General features: G+C 39.1%; 1 protein-coding gene, 1 non-coding gene and 1 pseudogene across 2 annotated transcripts; 1 reads left to right on the forward strand and 2 right to left on the reverse strand.

Moving 5' to 3' along the window:
• Positions 1-2,190: 2,190 nt before the first annotated feature.
• On the reverse strand, positions 2,191-3,900 carry LOC148924182 (rust resistance kinase Lr10-like). Its single transcript, XM_089058482.1, has 2 exons — positions 3,746-3,900; positions 2,191-3,439 (listed from the first exon to the last, which is right to left on the reverse strand). Exons 1-2 carry the CDS (start codon positions 3,759-3,761, stop codon positions 2,295-2,297), a joined length of 1,161 nt encoding a protein of 386 aa, XP_088914608.1. The 5' UTR covers positions 3,762-3,900; the 3' UTR covers positions 2,191-2,294.
• A 10,833-nt stretch (positions 3,901-14,733) lies between these two features.
• LOC148924183 (uncharacterized) lies at positions 14,734-19,223 on the forward strand (annotated as a pseudogene).
• LOC125185752 (small nucleolar RNA R71) lies at positions 15,301-15,407 on the reverse strand. The gene has a single exon (XR_007170253.2). It is a non-coding gene; the product is annotated as a small nucleolar RNA R71 (small nucleolar RNA).
• Positions 19,224-25,651: the final 6,428 nt, after the last annotated feature.

The following is a 25,651-nucleotide window of genomic DNA, read 5'->3' on the forward strand; positions in this document are numbered from 1 at the left end:
GAAGACGTTTTCTGAACTGAACAATTTCATGCATCAACAGTTTAATTTTACACCACAAGTTAAAATAGTAAGTAAAGTATAAATTAGAGGCGCACCAGTTGATAGTTGAATAGTCTCTCCAATCTCTGCAAGCATAAAGATGATTAGCAATAAAGGATTAATGTGAAAAATATTATTCTGTCCGTTTTATAAAAATAGAATTTTTTTGAAACGAACGAATTTTAATGCACAATTATTAAAGTAAGACAAAGAGAGAAAAAACGTGATTAAAGTATTATTTGTGAAGAATGAGCGTCACTTTATTCTTAAGGGACAAATCAAAATGGAATTAGTTCTTATTTTTAAAGGACGGATGAAGTAATAAATAAAGGAAATTAAAGTAAGACAAAGAGAGAAAAAACGTGATTAAAGTATTATTTGTGAAGAATGAGTGTCACTTTATTCTTAAGGGACAAATCAAAATGGAATTAGTTCTTATTTTTAAAGGACGGATGAAGTAATAAATAAAGGAAATGCAAGATCGATTTCTTCAAGAAGCCTGTATAAGCTAATAGTCCTAAAATAGCGACGAATCCAATAATTGAAGTTATAGGAGGTGCACATAAAAGACCTGCAATGTGCATCATATGATTAAATGGAATAACATCTTGAGTAATAATTTTGAAATAGTTAGTGAAGCATAGATGGAGTGGGAGCGCACATGTAATGACCAGAAGAATAGGGATAAGACCTGCATATAACAATATAATGAGAATTATTCAATATAATCCCGAACTCCACTTTAGTATGATATTGTCCGCTTTGGGCAAAGCCCTCACGGTTTTGCTCTTGGGGTACTCCCCAAAAGGCCTCATACTAATGGAGTTCCGATGTGGGATATGGTTTTCCCGCTCAATGTGTATGTATCGAAAAGATTGAGGAAAAATATCTAATATAGTAGACTGCAATATCTAATATAGTAGACTGCAATATCTAATACAGTAGACTGCAAACCCGTGTTTTTTCACGAAACTTAATCCTAGGCGTCCATAGATGAGATCTAACGGACTATATTGGTGGTATGGTGTTATTTTAACTATGGTGGCACCCTAGTGCGCCCCTATATATATATATATATATATATATATATATATATATATATATATATATTTTGATTTTCATATACGATTTATGCATTAAAAAAAGGGATATTGGCATCTAATATCACGAAACTTTCAAAAAGTTGGGTTTTTCCCACGAACTTTATAATTGGCAAATAATATCACGAACTTTACCTCTTGTTTGTTTTTTCCCACGAATGAAAAAATTCATGTTATTTTAATAGATTGAAAAGTAATTTTGGAGGGTGTGCTTCAAGAAAAACTATCTTCAAAGATTGAAAAACTTGAAGCTCTCAAGATTGTTGTTGAGAACTTACGAAAAAAATCCGTTTATTTGAAGAATTTTTTCATTCGTGGGAAAAAACAAACAAGAGGTAAAGTTCGTGATATTATTTGCCAATTTTAAAGTTCGTGGGAAAAACCCAACTTTTTGAAAGTTTCGTGATATTAGATGCCAATATCCCTTAAAAAAATAGCCCAGGAATTATGTAACTGGGTGATGAGTTTTGACCCATTTACGAATACAAACTTTGAGCCCATAGTTTTCAATAACCCAATATGTTTATTCTGAGGGATGTGGCCCATAATTAATATCACAATGAAGGCCCAAAAGAAGTAATCCAAAACCATAAACTCATCTTTAAAAAATCTCAATTTATTAGTGAATTCTTCAAAAATAAATAAAAATTATGGCAAGAGATGAGACGAGTTCACTAGTTTATGATCATGGTTGGGTGCATAAGAAAATATTGGCAGGTCTTCATTAATCCCATTTTTTTTACCATACGTATATACATATAAAAAAAACTACTGTATCTGATAAATTAAGATACATGAAGTTTATATTATGTAAACAATAAGTACTTCCCTACCATGTCAAAAAGTTGACATAAATTCAGGTCATAATAAATAGCCGAGGAATTTTATACCTTAGGATAATGAACTTTGATCCATTTACAAATATAATTTGGTCCTTATAATTTTAATTTGTGGCTCAATGACAATTCATTAACACAAAATATTCTTTTGGGCCGAGGCCCATATACTAACATCACAACCCAAAAGTTATAAATCTAAGACATCAAACACATTTTAGTAAACTCAATTTATTAGAGCATGGGGCACGCACACATAATGACATAAACCTAAATACTAGGACATTTTACAATATTTACGCGATTTACAACTATATGGTTATTCAACTATAATCTCAACACTGATTGAAGCATCATCATGTTCCAGCAATGATACTGAATCAGTGGAACATGTTTGATCCATGGTGGCTTGAATAGATTGTGAAGGATACTCGGGAATTATTATACGTTCAACATCATCTTCCAACATTTCCAACACTTTGTGCATTGATGGACGATTATCTGGATTCATCTGTATGCACCATAATGCAACTATTGTCATCTTCCGACCAAATTTCCTCCAACTATCATCATCGTTTTCATCCTCACCACCATTCACAACTTCAATATCCTTCCCTTGGCTGAAATAGTCATATATCCAATATGGAAAATACTGACTCGAATTGTCGTTGTTCCCTATCAAGTCTTTCTTCAAACTCACCATTTCCATCAACAACATCCCGAAACTATAAACATCAGCCTTAAAAGAGACTGCTCCAATACTCCTGCTAATTAGTTCAGGAGCAACATATCCTATGGTTCCTCTAGCAGCAGTCATAGTCACAGTAGTTTTATCCGTTGAGAAAAACTTTGCTAGCCCAAAATCTGATATTTTCGGGATGAAGTTATCATCAAGAAGTATGTTATGAGGCTTGATGTCAAAATGCAGGATTTGAATGTCACACCCTCGGTGCAGATACTCAATCCCACGAGCAACACCAACTGCAATCTCAAACTTCGTATCCCAACTCAATGAGATCGTTTTGTCTCTATTGAAAAGATATTTATCAAGGGAACCGTTGGGCATGAAATCATAGATAAGCGAACGTTTGGAGCCGTGTGCACAATATCCAATGAGTTTCACCACATTGACATGGTGGATCCTTCCAATAGTTGAAATTTCATTCATGAAGTCTTGTCCACTTCCTCCAGATTTTTTGAGTAATTTGACAGCTACATGAAAGCCACTTCGGAGCTTCCCTTTGTAAACAGATGCATAGCCACCTTCACCCAGTTTATCTTGAAAGCCTCCGGTCATCTTCTTAATGTCTGAATATGAATATCTAATTGGTGTGAGTTCGTTGTCACTTCTTAAGAAGCTTTCTATATTTTTATACATAGACATGTGTCTTCTCCGAAATTTCTTGATCAAAATCCACATAGCAACAGGAAAAAGGATAAACTTTGGTAGCAAGATGATCAATTCTGCATCACAAGTGAAAAACATAAATTAAATAAATTCACCAATGTTGAATATACTGCTTGTACAAGTTTATGTCTAAATAAAGAAAATATTACGTTCAAGTAACACGATAAATTATGAACTCTGGTCGATACGATCACATAATTGTTTTATAATTATTTTAAATAAATACATGATGTGTAATGAAATCTGAAGCATAATATAGTAATACTTTTACATAGTATTTGAATAAAAAATCACGAAAAATTGGTTAAAATTAAAACCTGAATTAAATAGTAGTAGTGCATATATATAAACAAGGATCTCACCGATTACTAATTCCATGTCGCCTACAGCAAATAGGAAACCGAAGCCTGCAGGCACACCAAATAAAATTTAGAACTGAATTTAAAATGAACATTAGGAATCATTTTTATTCGTATATCATGAGGATGAGGGTGGAGTCCAATCAAAATTGAATATAATGTATAAATTTATATGCTTGTTTTTATTCATTAAAAGTAGGAACACTTACGTGGTAGTGGTATGTTTGTGTCGTAGAGCGAAGCGTAAGTGTGAAGTAAGCTCATTGATAAAGCTGCGATTCCAAACAGGATGAGTATAGGAGGGCTTATTACTGCACACAGCAAACCTGAAATATTTTTTATTTTAAGTGCAAACCCGATGATCAGAATTTGTGACAACTGATTGCTAATATTTAATTAAATCACGAAGTTTCGTTAAATTCTGTTTGATAAATTGTAATATTAAATAATGAAGTTTCAATTTTTTTTTCTCAATGCACAAATCAATATCTTTATTTGGTGAATATTCTGATTTCAGAGGTCATAACTCATGAGACCATATTTAACCATACTTTTTAGTACTTCAAATGACTACAAGCCCGTCAGAAAACCTACTAGTGCTTTTTTATAAATTTGGAAATTTTGGTTAAAATCAAACCTGAAATATACTCCCTCCGTCCCATATTAGGAGTCACTCTTTGACCGGACACAGGTTTTAAGAAATATAAAGAAAAGTTGGTTGAAAAGTTAGTGGAATGTGAGACCCATTTTTTTATATTGGTTTTATAATAAAATGTGAGTGAATTGAGTTAGTGGAATGTGGGACCTACTTACTATTTATGGTAAAAATGAAGTGTGACTCTTAATTGGGGATGGACCGAAATGGAAAAGTGTGACTCTTAATGGGGGATGGAGGGAGTAGTAAGTAGTGCATATATATAAACAAGGAGCGCACCGATTACTGATACAATGCCTATTTGAGCACCATAGCCTGCATGCAGACAATAAAATTTAGAAGTGAATTTAATTTAAAATAAACATCAGGAATCATTTTCATTCCTAGATCATGAGAATTTAAATTCAGAATTTAAAACGAAAGTATTTGTTAGAAGATATTGCACAAAATCAGGAATTGATATGGGAGATCAGGAATTGATATGGAAGAATATTTCACATTTATTGAGTGTAATCTAGGTTTACCATGTATAGAATTATAGGCTATATAATCATGTAAACTCTACATTGTTAATATATTGAATAAGAATGAACCATTCTACGACCCTTTTATTTCTAACATGGCCTCAGAGCAGATCGATCTTGGCTCAGAAAACCTTCATCACAACCAATAATATCCTTTTCTCGACACTTTTTCTGACCAAATCAAGCCCAGAAAACAGTTCCTACAACCAAAATGTCAGATACAGAGGATTCAAAAGCCGATCCAGAACAAATAATAAGCCTGAGGAATAGCAAAAGTATCATTGTTGCATTCAAATTGAATGGCAGAAACTACCCCCTTTGGTCTCGGTTGATTAAAGTTAAGATTGGAGGCCGAGGAGCCTACTCATACATCAAGAACGAGCCCCCGGAGCCTGGAAGCAAAGGGTTCGATGTGTGGGAGGAGAACGACTTGGTGGTGTTCTCGTGGATCGTCGACAATATTGGAAACGACATCATCGCCGATTTCGCACACCACCAAACATCCAAAGTGTTGTGGGACAGCTTAATGGTGATTTTCGAGAGCAAAGCAGATCGATACCTCATCTACGATCTGGAAGAACAAGCAATAAACATTATACAAGGGAACCTTGACATAGAAACGTATTACCGAAAGATTCACGGGCTGTGGATCAACATCGATCGGTGCCAGAAGCAACCGATTGACTGTTGCGACAAAGGAATCAACCAATTCCGCGCACACTCAAGCGACAAGCGGTTGATCAAGTTTTTGACAGGATTGAATCAGGAGTATGATTCAGTTCGAAGGGAGATATTGAAGGAGGAACCCCCTCCCCCCCCCATCAGTGGAGGCTGCCTACGGTATGGTGAAGAAGGAGGCGGCTCGACGTCACATCATGCCACCGACGTCTCCATCACCCGTCAAATCGAGGAGGTCCGCCACCACCACGCTCCGCCGCTACCAGCCGGCCATTCGGAAATCACCCAGATATGTCGAAACTATGGTGCTCTCATTGTGGGAAGCAAAAGCACACATGGGAGACTTGCTTTAAGCGATTGGGCTACCTAGAATGGTGGGAGGAACGACAAAAGACAAGATCGACTCAAGCCCAGGCGAGGCTAGCCGTCGGAGTGAGCGGCGGAGGAGTTTCATGGAGAAACGACATGGAGACTACTGGACAGGGGACCGGAGTCCGATCGGAGGGTCAGCCGACCGGCGTGACCGGAGGCAACGTGCGAGAAGCGAGCAATTTTGCAGAGAGAACGGAATCGAGAGACGGCGCCGCCCAAGGAGGTATAAGGTTTGAGTTAAAACCAAACCCTAATTATAAGTTTTGTTATTCTGCAATTGACCCCATCCAGAATTCGAAATATCATAAGAGGCCCCATTTCATGTTATTTAGGACCCCAGGCTTTGATAAATCTGCAATTGAACTCCAAACGTCCCAGAAATTACAAATTTACCAAAATTTTGTGTCTAAAAATCAGTTTGCACCTTTAATTTCCGCTGCATACCATGTTCAAGATTTATCTGGGAGAGATTCAAAGGGTTGGATTTTTGACTGTGGGGCAACTTATACCATGACACCTGGTAGAAATGATTTTCTTGATTTTAGTGAGATTCCAAAGTCATATATTAAAACTGCGGGCGGGGATTTGATTAATGTTATGGGATCTGGAACGATTGAGATCTCCCCTACTCTCCGTCTTAAAAACTGCCTATATGTTCCCAGTTTATCTCAGAGACTGATGTCTATTAGTCATGTGACTAAGGAATTAAACTGTACACTACTGATGCATCCTGACTTTTGTATCTTATAGGATATTCAGGCGAGGAGGATTCTTGGGCGTGGCACTGAGAAGCAGGGACTCTACTACGTGGACGAGATAGCTCAACATGGTAGTGCGATGCTGGCTCACGGATCCACGAAGCAGGAAACTTGGCTTTGGCACCGAAGACTAGGACACCCCTCTCCTGGTTACTTTAAATTACTTTATCTGAACCTTTCAATTCCTTCTGATTTTTCTTGTGAAACTTGTGTTTTGGCCAAGAGCCACAGACAATCTTTTAAACCTACAAATACTCGTATGAAATCCATGTTTTCTTTAGTGCATTCTGATGTATGGGGCCCTGCACCAGTTATTGGGGGAAATGATTTTCGATATTTTGTGATTTTTGTGGATGATTGCACTAGAATGACTTGGATTTATTTTCTGAAACATAAATCTGAAGTCTTTGATAAATTTGCTACCTTTTTCAAACTGATACAAACACAATTCCATACCACCATCAAAACCCTTAGTTCAGATAATGGGAGGGAATTTGTTAACAGCCCTATGAACCAATTTTGCAAAGACAATGGTGTGATCCATCAAACCTCCTGTGTCTATACACCCGAACAAAATGGGGTAACTGAACGAAAGAATAGGGCCATTCTAGAAATGACTCGGGCCCTTATGATTGAATCCAAAGTTCACAAAATTTTCTGGCCAGAAGCCATTGCCACATCAATCTACCTCCTCAACCGCCTACCAACCAAAGTCCTCCACATGAAAACTCCCCTCGATATACTATCCAAACAAGCCAAAATTCCAGACCATATGGACCTTTTACCCAAGGTATTTGGGTGTACCGTATATATTCATATCCCAAAACATGAGAGAAACAAACTATCACCCTGTGCGACCAAATGTGTATTTGTGGGGTATGGGGTGAACCAGAAAGGATATAGATGCTTTGACCCCCAAACCAAGAAAATCACCACCACCATGAACTGTAATTTTTTGGAAACCGAATTCTTTTACCACACCTACCTTAGTAGTCAGGGGGAGAGTGTTCCAGATAGTTCTATGGACTACCTAAGTTGGGTGGTGCCATTGCCAACTTCCCAAATTGAGGAACCACCATAACCAGTTGTCACTACCGCCGAGCAGGTCTCTTCACAAGAGCCATCTCATCCGCCCCCATGTAATCCCCCTCCGACGATATCCGAGGTAATCCCTAAACCGACACTTGAAAGTTCAGTTATTTCTGACCCTGTTGATACAGAGCTCCACGAGGAGAATAACACTGTTGACGGAGATACCGGGAAATTTATACTTCCTTATCGAACTACAAGGGGAATTCCACCGAAAAGATACTCCCCCGAGAGGATTGGGAGGAAAAGTCAGTATGAAGTAGCGAATTTTGTGCAAGGAAATCTCACCAAGATGGCACGAGCTTTTGAGGCTGCACTATACGAAGAAGAAGAGATCCCACAATCAGCCGAAGAAGCTATGAAACATAAGAAATGGAGAGAAACCATGCTAACTGAGATGAAGGCACTTATGAAGAACGATACATGGGTGAAAGGGAAGTTGCCTGATGGAGCAAAAACAGTTGGGTGCAAATGGGTGTTCACGATAAAGAGAAGGCCAGACGGTACAATTGAGAGGTATAAAGCGCGGCTTGTGGCAAAGGGGTACACTCAAACCTATGGGGTAGATTATGCTGAAACTTTTTCCCCAGTTGCCAAGATTAACACTGTAAGAGTGTTGTTCTCGATCGCAGCAAACAAAGATTGGTCACTTCATCAGTTTGATGTAACTAATGCGTTCCTACACGGGGAATTACCGAAACCTGTGTATATGGAACCACCACATGGGTGCACCGAAGAGTTTCAGAGAGGAGAAGTTTGTCAACTCAAGAAGACGTTATACGGGTTAAAACAATCTCCGAGAGCGTGGTTTGGGAGGTTTACAGAGGTTATGAAGAAGTATGGATATGAACAGAGTAATTCAGATCACACTCTATTCCTCAATAAGAAGGAAGGCAAGATCACGTGCCTAATTATTTATGTAGATGACATGATCATTACAGGAGATGATGAGGAAGAAATGGCAGAACTCAGAAAGAACTTATTCCAAGAATTTGAGATGAAGGATCTAGGCCTCCTCAAGTATTTCTTAGGAATTGAAGTACTGAGATCAAAAAGGGGGATCTTCATAAACCAGAGGAAGTATATACTCGATCTATTGGCAGAAATTGGGATGCTAGATTGCAAACCCGCAGATACCTCTATGGTGCAAAATCACGGACTACAAATTAAGGAAGATGGAGAACCGACCGACAGGGGGAGATACCAAAGGCTTGTTGGAAAGCTGATCTACCTCTCTCATACAAGACCAGACATTGCATACGCAGTAGGAGTGGTGAGTCAGTTCATGCATGCGCCACAAGGAGAGCACTGGGAGGCAGTGCTAAGAATTGTGCGATACTTGAAGGGAACAGCCGAGCATGGGCTCATGTTTGAGAAACACGGACACATGGAGATACATGGTTTTACTGATGCTGACTGGGCAGGAAATCCGAATGATAGAAAATCAACCGCAAGATACTTTGCCTTTGTTGGAGGGAATCTTGTAACGTGGAGGAGCAAGAAACAGAAAGTAGTAGCACTTTCAAGTGTGGAGGCAGAGAATTAAGAGTGGATTAACAGATATATTATGGCTATGGAGGTTAATGACGGAGTTGAATCTCCGCTCTACGCTACCTTGTCGATTATTCTGTGACAACAAGGCAGCCATTAGTATTTCTGAAAACCCGGTGCAACATGACTGAACCAAACATGTAGAAGTAGACCGACATTTCATAAAGGAGAATTTGGAGGCTAAGGTGGTGGAGATGCCCTATGTCAAGTCCGAAGATCAACTGGCAGACATCTTAACAAAGGCGGTGAACTCGAAGTCGTTTCGAGAAGTACTTGGCAAGCTAAGTATCGGCAACCCCGTTACATAGCTTGAGGGGGGGTGTTAGAAGATATTGCACAAAATCAGGAATTGATATGGGAGATCAGGAATTGATATGGAAGAATATTTCACATTTATTGAGTGTAATCTAGGCTTAACATGTATAGAATATCCTAGGCTATATAATCATGTAAACTCTACATTGTTAATATATTGAATAAGAATGAACCATTCTACCGACCCTTTTATTTCTAACAGTATTGATAAAAAAATATACTCCCTCCATCCTAAACAATTTATCTAATTTTCTTTTTTATACTCATTTTACAAGATTAATAATATAAATAGTTAAAATGGAGAGAGTAAATTAAAAGAAAGAATAATATAGAGAATAGTCTTTCCAATATATTCTTTCTCTTATTTTATTTTATCTCCACTATAACTATTTATTACTCCCTCCGTCCCGCTTTAGGAGTCCCGTTGAGTCGGGCACATGTTTTAAGAAAAATGTGTTTGAGTGTATAATAAATAAATATTGTAGTGGATGTTAGGACCCACTTTTAATTGAGTGTCCAATAAATAAATGTTATAGTGGATGTTGGGACCCACTTTTAACACTTTTTTATTAGTTGTAGTGGATGTTGAGACCCACTTTTAACACTTTGTAGGCATTTTTTATTAATTTATCTCAACCGGGACTCCTAAAACAGGACGCCCAAAATTGATCAACCGAGACTCCTAAAGCAGGACGGAGGGAGTACTAAATATTTGTCAAATGAGTGTACAAAGAATGTGGGACAAAATATCGGGACAGAGGGGATAATTAAAACTGCTATATAAATATCATTGAATACTTAATCTATCGCTAATTAATTTAAATATGGAATTTTATGAATATCTTTCATTTGAGCTAAATTACTAGACAAAACTGATTTTGCAGCAGCAGCAGTGAAGGAGATTTGATTTGGCAAGAATTAACCATCTTGGATAGACTAAGTCAACGATTATTAGTCAATGAGTCTATGGCGATAGTTGATTGAAGTGAAATCTACAAACGCATCCATCACACTTTATAACTCCGCGTTGAAATTTCTTGCCGCATAGTTAATTTACTTTTGTCACTAAGAAATATTAGTCCCATTCATTATTCAAAAACTCCAATCCATACGGCATAATTGAGAGTTACCAGCAGAGTCATATTCATAGTACTTCCTTCATTCGCAAATGTATAGTTGGATTTTTAAAATTAGAAAATTTATATTTTCAGAAATAGACAAAAAAAAAAATAATTTATACATTTCAGAGACGAAGGGAATATTAGTTTAAAACGAAATGTGATGCAATAATGGTCTATTCCATTTTCTAGTATAAATGAACTGAGATTCTTATTCACGTGCGGACTGAAATAGTTCATACATTTCATTATACGATGGGAATATTATTTAATTGACTTTAAACGTGTAGGTGGCACACTATTACTTGATAGCCATATCTCAATATTTATGTAATTGCCGTTAATTATTGGATATAATAGTTAGATAATAAATACATTAATTTTTAACTAGACTTCCTCAATTCAAAACCATGTGGTTGCAATTAAAGGATTTTGAATTCCATATCGATATTTCAGAATTAAAGGATGCAATTTAACAATGAATATTGTTAGTATATATTTACTTGACATTGTGTCGAATAATCAATTATTGTTAATACTTACATTTATAAATCCAAACGAATAGTAAATTGTTTAATATATATCACTACCGGAGCGCACTATGGTCTATAAGGCAAATTCTGTCAAAAATAAAAGCAAATCTCAACCCTTGGATCCTTAGATTGGATGATTGTGATAATAATATCCGATCTACATTATTACACTAAAAGCGTTACATTATTAGCCTAGCTACATTATTTGACTACACAATCTACATTATTAGACTAAAACATGTTACATTATTAGCCGAACTACATTATTAGACTACAAAATCTACATTATTAAGTGACACATGGTCTTAATCTAACAGATTTTTGACAAAATTTAACAAAATAATAACTACTCTAATTAATACTGGTAATTCAGTCCACGTTACATCTGATTATGCAAAAAATCACAAATACACTACGAGGGGAAGTTATTTCTAGAAAAAGTAGATGACAGCAAATACTCAAGCATTACTAATAATCTCAATAATGCTACTACCATAGTCATCACGCAATAATGATATGGACGCATTTGGATCTTAGCCCAACTTTCTTGTTCATTTCCTACAACATATGTTGGAATATTAGGAATTTGTATATGATGAGCTTCTGAGTTGTGATATAGCTGTGGATAATGCAAGTCACCTACCAAAAAGGAAAAATAATAACCGTAAGCTCACACCCTCTCACAACAAGACACAACCTCTATTTATATACTAAATCATAGCTTGGATATTAAGAGTGAGTGATAATTTTTGGTACCTAAATTTTCCTATTAGTATATGTTTGGAACATATGCCGGTCAATGGACTTTAACCAATTATAATTTCAACGAGACATTTAATTTTGTGAAATTAAATGACACAGCGTCGATCTACGTTCGGAGTAGATGACCGTGGTATATTCATTTTCTCAAATCCGATTCGTGGTGAGTGAGAAATAATAGATTAAAGTTGTGCAAAATTGCAAACTTAATGAGCTATGAGAGAAGCTTATGGAATAATTAAGAGAGTTAATTATCTCACATTGGAAGTTACAACCTTATTAAACTAGTACTCCTTATAAGACGGAGTATTACATGTAATAATTATAGTGGACTAAGATGGGTTGTAAGAGCCCACACGGGCGCGCCGCCCGTCCCACCGCGAGCCCGAGCCCCCGAGCCCGAGCCCCCGCCCGCGCCCGTGCCCTTGCCCTTGGACTTGGACTTGGATCTTGGCAATTGGTCTTTGGGTGGTCTTTGGGTTGTTCTTTGGGCCTGGTCGTGGGCTTGGTGCTTGGGCTCGACCCAAGGCTAGTGGGTCTAATTCTTTTTAGACCACCACCGTTTCCACATCAGCGAGCCAAGCGGGATGACACCTCGTCAGTATGACGCGGGAAGCCAACGTGGCTGACACGTGATAGTCCACGTTATGATCGAATCTAGAAGCGTCTAGATTCAACCTCTCTAGCTCTGAGCTTGTAACGGCTCGTAACACCCGACCGTTACAGCTTGTAATGCCTCGTAACCGACGACCGTTACGGTCTGGCATTGATGACAACCATCAAGGCTGTGTTGACCCCTACAGTGGACTGAGCCTATAAATAGGCTAGTCATTCTAGCATTCTATACACTGTAAACTATAATCTGCATCATACACTCTCTTCTCTCTGCGTTGTTTTTCTGTCGAAAGCTATGCCTGATGTGAATCAAATTATACTAATTATACTCCAAGTTTTCTCCTATTTTTTATATTTAAATCATCTATCAATTGATCTTTAAGGTTTGATTATTATATATTAGTTGATAGATGTACATGTAGAGTAGGGTCTGATTAAAACTGTTCGTTGCCTATCAAGATGGTGTCCAAATTCATTTATCTTACCACCATTATCTTCGTCTTTGAAATAGCTTCGCGTGGGTATATTGTACGCCTCAATCGGAGCTCGGATGAAGAAGTTATGACCATTTGACGAAGGTTGCGCAAAGAAGTCAAAACCGGCAAAAACGCCCGGGTCGGGCGTTTTCAGCATTAAAAACGCCCGGGGACAGCGGAAACGCCCGGGTTGGCATCAAAAACGCCCGGGTTGGCACCATTTTGCCCGGTCGGGCGTTTTTCTCGAAAACTGTCGAATTTTAGGTTTCAAATTGGTTTCCGGGGCGGTTTTGGAAGATATTGAGGTATATTCAGACACGAGAGAAAGAGAGGAAAAGAGAAAAAGAGAGGAGGAAGAAGAAAAGGAAGAAATTCCGGCCAACATTCCGACGATCCATCTCCAAATCCCAATTCCACTCAACGAGAGCATGTGTCCTATGGTTTTTGTTGCAAATTCCACCATGTGTTTAGGCTAAGCTCTCTATGTTGCTCCAAGTTGTAATCTAGGCTTTGTATGGATGTTTCTACACCTTAGAACTCATATGTTTGTTATCAACAATGTGCTTAATGTTTATACACTATGTTTTTGGCTAATAATGTAGTGTTGTTCTTTCCTTTGCTATTGTCTCTTTAACGTAGTTTAGGAATGATTTATTGTTGGTATGCTATTGAATTAGAATTGTTCAGAGGATAATTTGATAGTGGATTAAGTAGGTGATTATAGTAGATGTTTATTTCTCTAGCGCTTCCGCATGAGTTTATAGACATCGAAGATTGGTTCATAGGTTATGTGTTCAGCTAATTGTGAACTACTCATCGTGTACATGTTCAGTGTATGTGATTAGGTTGATGATTTAATCCCTTCATATGTTTCGTTGATAAAGGTGTAGAACAATACAAGCCTAGTGAGTAACTTGGAGTGGCATATTTTCTCATTTGAATAGTCTTTCTTAAGTTAACTTGTAGTATTATTTTGTCAACATCTTTCAAAACAAAAAATCAAATCTTTATGCTACATCTTTTTAAGTTTGTAAGTTTTAAACAATCTTTACCTCCCTGTGGATCGACACTTGAATACCACTACGACACTGTAATCTTGCAGTATTGTAGTATTATTAGAGTTAATTAATTAAACTTGATAATTTGTGTGAACTGAATAAGATACTCTAAAATACGCACCAAGTTTTGGCGCCGTTGCCGGGGAGGCAATAGGTTGTTTATTACTTAGTAGTTTTATTTTTATTTTTATTTTGTTCGATCTTTCTCTTTATTTTGTTTAGGTACATACTTCGTGTTCTTGGAGGTGATAGCCATCTACCACGTCTGGACTCGAAGACGAAGTAGTGTTTTTTTTGTGGTAGTATCTTTCTAATTCCTTGTGTTTTATTTTAGGTTTACTGGTACACATTCAAGCACACACTTTTTCTAAGACTAACCCCGAAGTTGTCGAGATGTCTCGCTTTCGGTAGGATTAGTATATTTGTGTTGTGTTTGGTTTATTTTCTGTTGTGTAGGTGTTCTAGAAAATCGAAAAAAAAAAAGTTGTGAATGCACACAAGATCACACGGTACACCGCCGTTTGGACTACTAAGTTATCAAAGAAAGAGAGGGCCGAGAGGTTCAGAGATTGAGATTTATCCGGACTATCAAAGTCCAGTTAGAAGTAACCCACTCTTCGAGTCAAGTTCAGAAAGTAGTTGTGGGACAGAGTCAGACACCGAATCAATGGCTGAAGACGACAATAATGTTCCGCCACCCATGGGAAGGTTTGGCGACATCCTCAGATCGGGAGTTGATCACCCGGGGGAGTTTGCCTATGCACATGATAATGTCAACATCCCACCTCACTACATTAGTTTGGTGAATGGTGGAAATCTTTTCCATGGACGAGATGAAGAAGATCCAATGAGCCATTTGAATGCCTTTTATGAATTGACGAACTCTCACCGACCGCCAAATGTGGAACATCACCGGATCAAGAGAGCTTTATTCCCTTTCTCATTGAGAGAGAAAGCAAGGGAATGGTATGACTCATTACCAGGCTACAACATTGCAACATTTGAGGAATTGAAGTCGAAGTTTCTTTTGGAGTACAACTCTCCAATGAAGATAGAGAAGTTGAGAGAGGAGATCACTTCTTTCCGGCAAAAGTATGATGAGTCATTTGCCGAAGCTTGGAAGAGATTTACAGACTTGCTAAGGAAATGCCCAAGTCATGGTCTAGCTCCGGGGCATGATCTTTTGAAGTTCTACAAGGGGCTTAATCATGAAGGCACGGGTTTGGTTACTGCAGGGTCGAGTGGGAACTTGGACGATTTGACCCATGATGAAGTAAGAGCGCTATTTCAAAGATTAGCGAACAATCAGAGGAATTGGCATAATCCAAGGAAGGTGGCCGTGAGAGATACATTTGGCGCTACTAAGGAGTCGGAAAGAGTGTTAGCTATAGAAGCTCAAATGGCTGATTTTAGTACTCAAATTTCGTCGATGACGAATGCTGTCAAATCTATGCAGTTGACTCCTCAAACCCAAGCTGCGCCTATGATGAAGTGTGGAGTGTGCCAAGGAGGACATTATACAGATCAATGTCCTAGTTTGCAAGGAGCACCAGTGGAGGATGTAAATTATATTGGTAACCGTCAAGGTTTCAACCAAGGTAACCAGTATGGATATCAACAAAACTGGAGGCCTCAACAAACAAATTGGAATCAATCCGGTTCTAGCAACACTGCAGGAAATCAATGGAGGAGCAATTCCCAACCTCCGGGATTTGAGAAGAAGCCATCCAGTGATGATCAAGTTGCGCAGATCTACTCTTTTATGACCAAGAATCAAAAGGAGAATGATCAATTCAAGGAAAAAGTGAATGAGAAGTTTGGCCATATTGATGCTACAATGAAGAATTTAGAGAGAATGATAGGCCAAATTGCTTCAGCTGCGCAAACAAGGACTCAAGGATCTATTCCAAGCACCACAATCACAAACCCGAATGTTAATGAGCAATGTAATGCAGTTACTCTTAGAAGTGGAAAGAATTTAGATTCTATGCCAATAATGGACGGCCAAGGGTCTTCCGGCATCTCACACGCAGGGGCGGATGAGGTGTTAGGCTTGCACTCCTCGCACGCAGGGGCGGACGAGGTGTGTAAGGGAAGTCCCGAGTTAGTGCAGAAGGCACAACATGGTCAAGATGGGGCTGCATCCGGCGGCAAGGTAATTGGTATGGAATCTGAATCTCATGGAAGACTATCGGTTGAAGAAAAAGGAAAGAAGATAGAAGAAGCAGACATGAGTTCAGAGAAGAAGGTTACTTTAAGCCCAGCACAAGATCCCAAGAGCATGTTCAATTTTCCCGATCACATTCCACCTCCACCATATCCACCAAAGAGGAGGAAAAGAGTCCCTAAAGAGAAGAGCTTCGAATGGATGATGAATGTGATCAGAAAGGTAAATGTGGATGTCTCTTTAGTTGATCTCTTCACCAATTTCCCTAAATTCTCCAAGTTCTTCAAAGACATGATGGCAAACAAGGAGAAGCTTCAAGATGAGGGAATTGTCCCGTTGAGCATGAATTGCTCTCAATTAATTTCGGGAATGATGCCAAGAAAGAAGAGTGATCCGGGGGATGTGTGATTCCTTGTGAGATTGGGGATACCATATTCACAAAATGCCTTTTAGATCAAGGATCGGGAATATCTCTCATGGCTTTGAAAACTGCTCGAGCCATAGGATTGGAGAAGAGAATTGAACCTATAGATATTGCTCTTCAATTGGCTGATCACTCAATTGTGAAGCCAACTGGGATTGTAGATGATGTGCTAGTGAAAGTGGACAAGTTCATCATTCCCGTTGACTTTATTGTCTTAGACATGCCAGAAGATAAGGAAGTGCCTATTCTCTTTGGGCGGCCTTTTCTAGCCACTGGAGATGTGCTTCTTGGCACAAAAGATAACTCCGTCACTTTTAGAATCAATGGTGAACAAGTGACTATCAATGTAGATAAAGTGATGAAGCATCCAAGTGATGCTAAGGCATGCTTTAGAGTTGATGTTCTTGATCGATGCATTTTCGAGAAGAGTTGTTGTTCGGTGCAAAAGGAAGATAGTGTGTTTGATGAAGGGAGTTTGGAACAAGATTTTGGTTTCCCAATGAAAGTTGACTTCAATGAAGAGGAAATAAGCAAGGTAGTTGATGCTTGTGTGGCAGATTTGAGACCTTCTATTGAAGTCCCACCTAAGCTTGAATTGAAAGCTCTCCCATCAAATCTCAAGTATGCATTTTTAGGTGAGAATGAGACACTCCCTGTTGTCGTGTCGGCTTTGTTGAATAATGAAGAAGAGTCGAAATTGATAGAGCTTTTGAAGCTTCATAAGCAAGCTCTAGGATGGTCAATTGCCGACATAAAAGGAATTAGCCCTGCAGTTTGTATGCACAAAATTCTCATGGAAGATGAAGCTACACCGGTGAGAGACAAGCAAAGGAGGATAAACCCTATTATGCAAGAGGTTGTTGAGAAGGAGGTGAAAAAGTTGTTAGATTTTGGTATGATATATGCAATTTCTGACAGTCAATGGGTGAGTCCTGTTCAATGTGTACCAAAGAAAGGGGGAATAACTGTTAAGATAAATGAGAAGAATGAGGTCATGACGACGAGGTTAGTAAATTCATGGCGAGTTTGCATGGATTACCGAAAATTGAATAAGGCCACAAGGAAGGACCATTTTCCATTACCCTTTATGGATCAACTGTTGGATAGGATTGCGGGTTATTCTCATTATTGCTTCCTTGATGGATACTCGGGGTACAACCAAATCACAATTTCCCCAGAAGATCAACACAAGACAACCTTCACTTGTCCCATTGGCACCTATGCATTCCGTAGGATGCCCTTTGGTCTTTGTAATGCGCCGGCTACTTTTCAGCGGTGCATGATGGCTATTTTCACGGACATGAATGAGGATATAATGGAAATATTCATGGATGATTTCTCCGTGTTTGGCTCTTCTTTTGATCGGTGCTTACACAATTTAGGCCGAGTCTTGCAAAGATGTGAAGAGTCAAATCTTGTTTTGAATTGGGAGAAATGTCAATTTATGGTGAATGAAGGCATTGTGTTGGGTCATAAAGTATCAGAAAATGGTTTGGAGATGGATAAGGCAAAGATTGATGTGATTTCAAAATTGCCACCTCCAACAAATGTTAAGGGCATCCGTAGTTTCCTTGGACATGTGGGATTCTACCGAAGATTTATAAGAGATTTTTCAAAGATTGCAAAGCCACTTTGCAACTTACTTGAAAAGGATGCCAAGTTTGTCTTTGATGATAAATGCCTTGAGGCATTTGAGATGCTCAAGAAAAAGTTAGTTGAAGCTCCTATTATTATCACACCTGATTGGTCGAAGCCATTTGAGTTGATGTGTGATGCTTCAGACTATGCCGTGGGGGCCGTTCTAGGTCAAAGAAGAGAGAAGGTCCTACATGCCGTCTATTATGCTAGCAAAGTACTCAATGAGGCTCAATTGAATTACACTACAACTGAGAAGGAAATGCTAGCAGTCATCTTTGCTTTTGAGAAGTTTCGTGCTTATCTACTAGGTACGAAGGTGGTAGTATTCACGGACCATTCGGCTATTAAGTATTTGATGAGCAAGAAAGATGCAAAGCCACGATTGGTGAGATGGATCCTCCTTTTGCAAGAATTTGATGTTGAAATTAAAGACAAGAAAGGATCCGAGAACTTGGTTGCTGATCATCTCTCTAGACTTGATGGTGTGGAGGAGACAGAAGATGAGAAAAGGAGAAAAATCAATGAGAAATTTCCCGATGAGCAAGTATTTCAAGTGAGTGCTCGAGAAACATATGTGCCATGGTTTGCTGATTTGGCAAACTACCTTGTTACGGGTTTGATGCTAGATATTCGTGATCCTAAGTCCAATGATGTATGGAAGGTGAATGGTCAGAGGTTGAAGGTTTATCTAGGCGGTGACCTGTTGAAGGAAGAAAGGGAGGCGGTCGCACTACAAAATTCACAAGTGTAGACCCAAGGATGAAGAAGGTCGAGCCAACGACTATAAACAAAGGCGCTGATTGGGAGGCAACCCAAGTTTTTGTTTCTTTTCTTTTATTTTTATTTTCATATGTTGGAGGTTTTGTTTGCTCAATTCTTTCCTCTAGCATTTATTTTGAATTGAGTGTTTCTTTATGTTTTGTTTTGTTTTGTTTTGTTTTGTTTTGTAGGAGCACATTGGAGCTTATGGGAGAGCACACCTATAAATTGAAGATACACCCTCCATCCCACCCATATGCTACGGATTTCATGCCAAGTTTGGGGGAGTCTTCTATCCCTTTACTTTTTATGTTCTTCTTTGCTTGCATTGAGGACAATGAAACATTCATGTTTGGGGGGGTTGTTTGAGTTTGAATGAATATTATGCATGATGCATGTTTTCTTGGGTGTATTGTATGCTAAAGGTGTTTTGAATCAATGTAATTGACGAGTGCATGCTTTATCTTCGGCTTTCTGGTTGGGAAACCTTGCTTGATTTTACTTGATCTTTGAAGCTTAGGATGGATGGAATTTGTGCATTGATTTATTTGAAAGAGCATTTTGTGACTACAACCGATTTCTTGAGTTGATGAGAGTATGAAATTCATATGTCTTGTGGAAATGATCTTGGATTGAATTGCTTTATTGAGTTGGGTGCTTGCATTCATATGTGTCAATGATATGGGATGATAAGGCACTAGGATGAACTACATGGCCAAATGATCACATGCCTAGTCCAACAAATGTCCCCTAGAAGCCATTTTGAGCTTAATCCCTTTTGTTGTGTACAAATACTTATCCAATCACTCAGCTACTAAAAATAAGCCTCATTTTAGCCTCATCAATAAACCTTACTACTATTTGGGTGCTAAATACAAGTTTGAGCTTTGTTGATTGTGTTGTAAGTTTTGGGTGGTGTTCTATAAGTGTTGAGATTTTTAGATTTGATGTTATGTATAAATGTTGAGAATGGAGTTCTTTGAAAGGAAAAAGACGGCCTCCAAATTGTAAAAGTCGAGGCTTTTGAAAAAAAAAAAAAAAAAAAGAAAAGTGAAATAAAGTAGAACTTCCATTGCTTTGTAAAGATGTACTCTTATCTAGAAAAGATCCCAAGTTTGGGGGAGTGAAAGTGTGGGTTGTAAAATGTATATTGTTTGGTTCTTTAGAAGGAAGTTGTAGGAGTGAAGAATTTGGCACTCAAATATGTAGTTTTTGAGCTACTATCCATATTTATCCTACCTAATCCTTAGCCCCATTACAACCTATAATTTAAGACCTTGGACCTTATTGTTGATACATTGTGGATGTTTTGTAAATAGCTTGGTAGAGTTAAAGAAGTTTGATTTGAAATCCGCGAGTCTATGTGATAAGTAATGCTTGACGAGTCAATGACGACGGTTTGAGTTGTAGGATCTAATGTTTGGACTTACTTTGAAGTGCATCTTGACTTGAAGTTCTAGGTGGATGAGTGATTGTTCTTGAGAGTGGGAAATCTTTATTGGAAATGTTGGGGGTTTAGATTTTGTCATTCATGTCCTTACATGATACTTTGTGATGAAAACCTTTGTGAATTGAACTTTGAAATATAATGCTTTGAGTGATCTTGCTCGAGGGCGAGCAAGTAAATAAGTTTGGGGGTATTTGATGTGAATCAAATTATACTAATTATACTCCAAGTTTTCTCCTATTTTGTATATTTAAATCATCTATCAATTGATCTTTAAGGTTTGATTATTATATATTAGTTGATAGATGTACATGTAGAGTAGGGTCTGATTAAAACTGTTCGTTGCCTATCAAGATGGTGTCCAAATTCATTTATCTTACCACCATTATCTTCGTCTTTGAAATAGCTTCGCGTGGGTATATTGTACGCCTCAATCGGAGCTCGGATGAAGAAGTTATGGCCATTTGACGAAGGTTGCGCAAAGCAGTCAAAACCGGCAAAAACGCCCGGGTCGGGCGTTTTCAGCATTAAAAACGCTCGGGGACAGCGGAAACGCCCGGGTTGGCATCAAAAACGCCCGGGTTGGCACCATTTTGCCCGGTCGGGCGTTTTTCTCGAAAACTGTCGAATTTTAGGTTTCAAATTGGTTTCCGGGGCGGTTTTGGAAGATATTGAGGTATATTCAGACACGAGAGAAAGAGAGGAAAAGAGAAAAAGAGAGGAGGAAGAAGAAAAGGAAGAAATTCCGGCCAACATTCCGACGATCCATCTCCAAATCCCAATTCCACTCAACGAGAGCATGTGTCCTATGGTTTTTGTTGCAAATTCCACCATGTGTTTAGGCTAAGCTCTCTATGTTGCTCCAAGTTGTAATCTAGGCTTTGTATGGATGTTTCTACACCTTAGAACTCATATGTTTGTTATCAACAATGTGCTTAATGTTTATACACTATGTTTTTGGCTAATAATGTAGTGTTGTTCTTTCCTTTGCTATTGTCTCTTTAACGTAGTTTAGGAATGATTTATTGTTGGTATGCTATTGAATTAGAATTGTTCAGAGGATAATTTGATAGTGGATTAAGTAGGTGATTATAGTAGATGTTTATTTCTCTAGCGCTTCCGCATGAGTTTATAGACATCGAAGATTGGTTCATAGGTTATGTGTTCAGCTAATTGTGAACTACTCATCGTGTACATGTTCAGTGTATGTGATTAGGTTGATGATTTAATCCCTTCATATGTTTCGTTGATAAAGGTGTAGAACAATACAAGCCTAGTGAGTAACTTGGAGTGGCATATTTTCTCATTTGAATAGTCTTTCTTAAGTTAACTTGTAGTATTATTTTGTCAACATCTTTCAAAACAAAAAATCAAATCTTTATGCTACATCTTTTTAAGTTTGTAAGTTTTAAACAATCTTTACCTCCCTGTGGATCGACACTTGAATACCACTACGACACTGTAATCTTGCAGTATTGTAGTATTATTAGAGTTAATTAATTAAACTTGATAATTTGTGTGAACTGAATAAGATACTCTAAAATACGCATCAATGCCCTCTCCTCCATCCAGTTCGCCGGAGCTCTGCTGATAGCGGTGCTGCTTCACCAGAGACGTAGTCGTTTTATCTTTGGGGATGAAACGCCAATCCGAAGAGCACTACCGGGGCGCATCTCGTCTTGCAGAAAGAGACCTCCTCGACTGGGCTAATTCCTTCACGGTCTATTTGTTTCGATCTTTTTTCAAGTTGTAATTTCAGTTTCCATTTGTATTTCTTCTTGGGTTGTATTACGCCCGGCTAGTTTATCTCTTGTAAATCCAGAAACAAACAATCGCAATACGAGATATAACTTGCCTTTGAAGGATTTTGGACATAACTGAACCTAAATACTTTCGAAGCGTTAACACTTTTGCTTGGAGATGTCGAGTGAATCAAACACTGCCGCTGCCACCACTCCGGCCACCACCGCCGCCATCATTTCCTCCACTATGGCATCCACCACGATGATGCCAACTCCCGGGCTCTATCCATCTTCATCAACAACCCCTTGAGTGTATACTAATACCCATGGGCTCACTGGTGGATCCACCTCGAGTGGATCGGTTGGTTCCACTTTCAATGGTTCCTTCGGATCCTTTAATGGATCGAGTGTTGGGGCCTTCGGGTCTCACACGAGTGTTGGGGCCTTCGGGTCCAGCACGGGTATTGGCTCCTTCGGGATCAGTACGAACATGACGGGCTCTATGCCCAACATGAACATGGCGGGCTCAACGCCCAACATGAATGGTGGGGGCCCTAAGCCCAACCGTGTTGTTGGATCCTTCGGGGGCAACGTGAATGGTTCCTTCAATGGACCAAGTGCGGCACAATTGGCACCTAGAATGATGCCACCTGCCGAGAAACCACCTAAGTTTGGAGGATCTGACTTCAAGAGGTGGTATCAAAAGATGTTGTTCTACTTGACAACATTGGGCGTCGCCAACTTCCTCACGGAGAACGAACTGCCCGCGCCAAGTGATCAAGAGACGAGGCTCGAGATCTTGGCGGACTATGAAGCATGGCGCAAAGGAGATTATCTTTGTAAAAATTTTATTCTAAGTGCATTAGATGATAGTTTGTACAATGTATACTCCCTTATAACCACATCCAATGAGATGTGGTAAAGCCTAGAGAAGAAGTATAGTATCGATAATGCTGCAGGTACTGAACATGTTGTAGTATTCAAATTTACGGACTACAAAATGGTCGACTCTAGACCAGTCATGGAACAAGTTCAAGAGTTCCAAATGATCATCCACGGACTCGTGGCTGAAGGGATGATTTTGCCCGACAACTTTGTGCGGTGCATAATCATCGAAAAGCTTCCTCCTAGCTGGAAGGACTTCAAGCACTATCTCAAGCACAAGCGAAAGAAGATGAGTCTTGAAGACTTGATCGTGAAGCTGCGCATTGAAGCGGATGTGCGCAAGATCGATCAAAAGGCTAAGGGCTTTAGCCTACTTGATGCCAAAGCCAACTTGTTGGAGCGAGGCCGACCCTCCAACAAACGCCCCTGCCCAAATCAGAAAGACAAAGGGAAGGGCAAGCTGCCTGCAAAGAAATTTGAAGGCGAGTGCTACAAGTGTGGCAAAATTGGCCACTTTGCCAACGACTGCCGCAGCAAGAAGAAGAAGCCGACAGCCCACGTCGTTGAGAAAGATTTCAAGGACTGTAATGAAGATGACCTCGTTGTTGTGGTCACTGAAGAAGTCAACATTGTTGACAACAAGGGCGGTTGGTACATCGACACCGGCGCTACTGCTCATGTCTGCTCAGATAGGAGCAAGTTTGCCTCCTACACTGATGTTGAAGGGAAGAAGATCAACATGGGGAATCAAGCATCATCTGAAGTCCTCGGCATGGGCAACGTGATTCTCATGATGGGGGATTGTTGGAATCTATACCGGTCAATGGACTTTGACCAATTATAATTTCAACGAGACATTTAATTTTGTGAAATTAAATGACACAGCGTCGATCTACGTTCGGAGTAGAAGACCGTGGTATATTCATTTTCTCAAATCCGATTACCGGTGAGTGAGAAATAATGGATTAAATTTGTGCAAAATTGCAAACTTAATGAGCTATGAGAGAAGCTTAAGGAATAATTAAGAGAGTTAATTATCTCACATTGGAAGTTACAACCTTATTAAACTAGTATTTAATAAGAATGAGTATTACATGTAATAATTATAGTGGACTAAGATGGGCTGTAAGAGCCCACACGCGCGCGCATGCCCGCCCCGCCCGCGCCAGTGCCCGTGCCCGTGCCCTTGCCCTTGGACTTGGACTTGGATCTTGGCAATTGGTCTTTGGGTGGTCTTTGGGCTGTTCTTTGAGCTTGATCATGGGCTTGGTGCTTGGGCTCGACCCAAGGCTAGTGGGTCTAATTCTTTTTAGACCACCACCGCTTCCACGTCAGCGAGCCAAGAGGGATGACACCTCGTCAGTATGATGCGGGAAGCCAACGTGGCTGGCACGTGATAGTCCACGTCATGATCGAATCTAGAAGCGTCTAGATTCAACCTCTCTAGCTCTGAGCTTGTAACTGTTGGGACTACCGCAGCGGAAGACACGGAAACCAAACAGGTCCTTGACCGGATCTATTTAGGTGATTATGCATCCGACTCCAATTTCATGCAATAAACATAGATCTATAGATATAACATCAAATAAACACATAATCATGCATATTCGATATTCGATTGTTACCTCATTTTGATCCATCATAGGATCGAAGTTGCTAGCTGCACCACCCGGAGATCCTTGGTTTATCGACCATGAATCTTCCAACCTATTCCCTAGTCCTTGATCATCCATCCTTGTGGGCGGATCTTGAATAATCAATAATAGTCTTGAAGAGATCTAGAGAAACCCAATCACAAACTCGATATTGTCTTGTCTAATCCTATGAATTAGGATAGAACAAGAACAAAACAAAACCCTAATTCTCCCACGTGCCAAGGCATGAAAACCGAGGCAAGGAGAGAGAGAGAGAGCCGGCGACGGCTTCTAGGGTTTAGGGGAGGAGTGTTGTGAATGAATGGTGTGCTAGGGTTTCCACATCTCATCACTATTTATAATAGACTTGTTGGGCTAGGTTGAGGATCCATGGAATGACTTAAGTGTTGGGATCACCCATTAGATAAATTATTAATTAAATCAAATGACCCATGATTTAATATATTATCAATGAAATATTATTTTGTTCCACTAAAGAATAATATTGCACTCCCACTTAAATCACCAAATTACAAATAACTTGGGTCCATTTTATTTTATAATATTTCCCGCATTTAAGATTATCTTGATCCGTCAATTTAATTCTTTTGTCTGCTATGTGAGAAGAATTAAATTAATTCTCCAAAGAGTTTTTCTAGTTTGAAACTTTATTTATTATTCGTGGAATAAATTCCAACTGCGCAGTTTTCTG

Source organism: Salvia hispanica, chromosome 5 (assembly GCF_029641045.1).
Source record: "Salvia hispanica isolate PSC_SH4W2 chromosome 5, Shi_PSC_v1, whole genome shotgun sequence".
Taxonomy (NCBI): Eukaryota; Viridiplantae; Streptophyta; class Magnoliopsida; order Lamiales; family Lamiaceae; genus Salvia; species Salvia hispanica.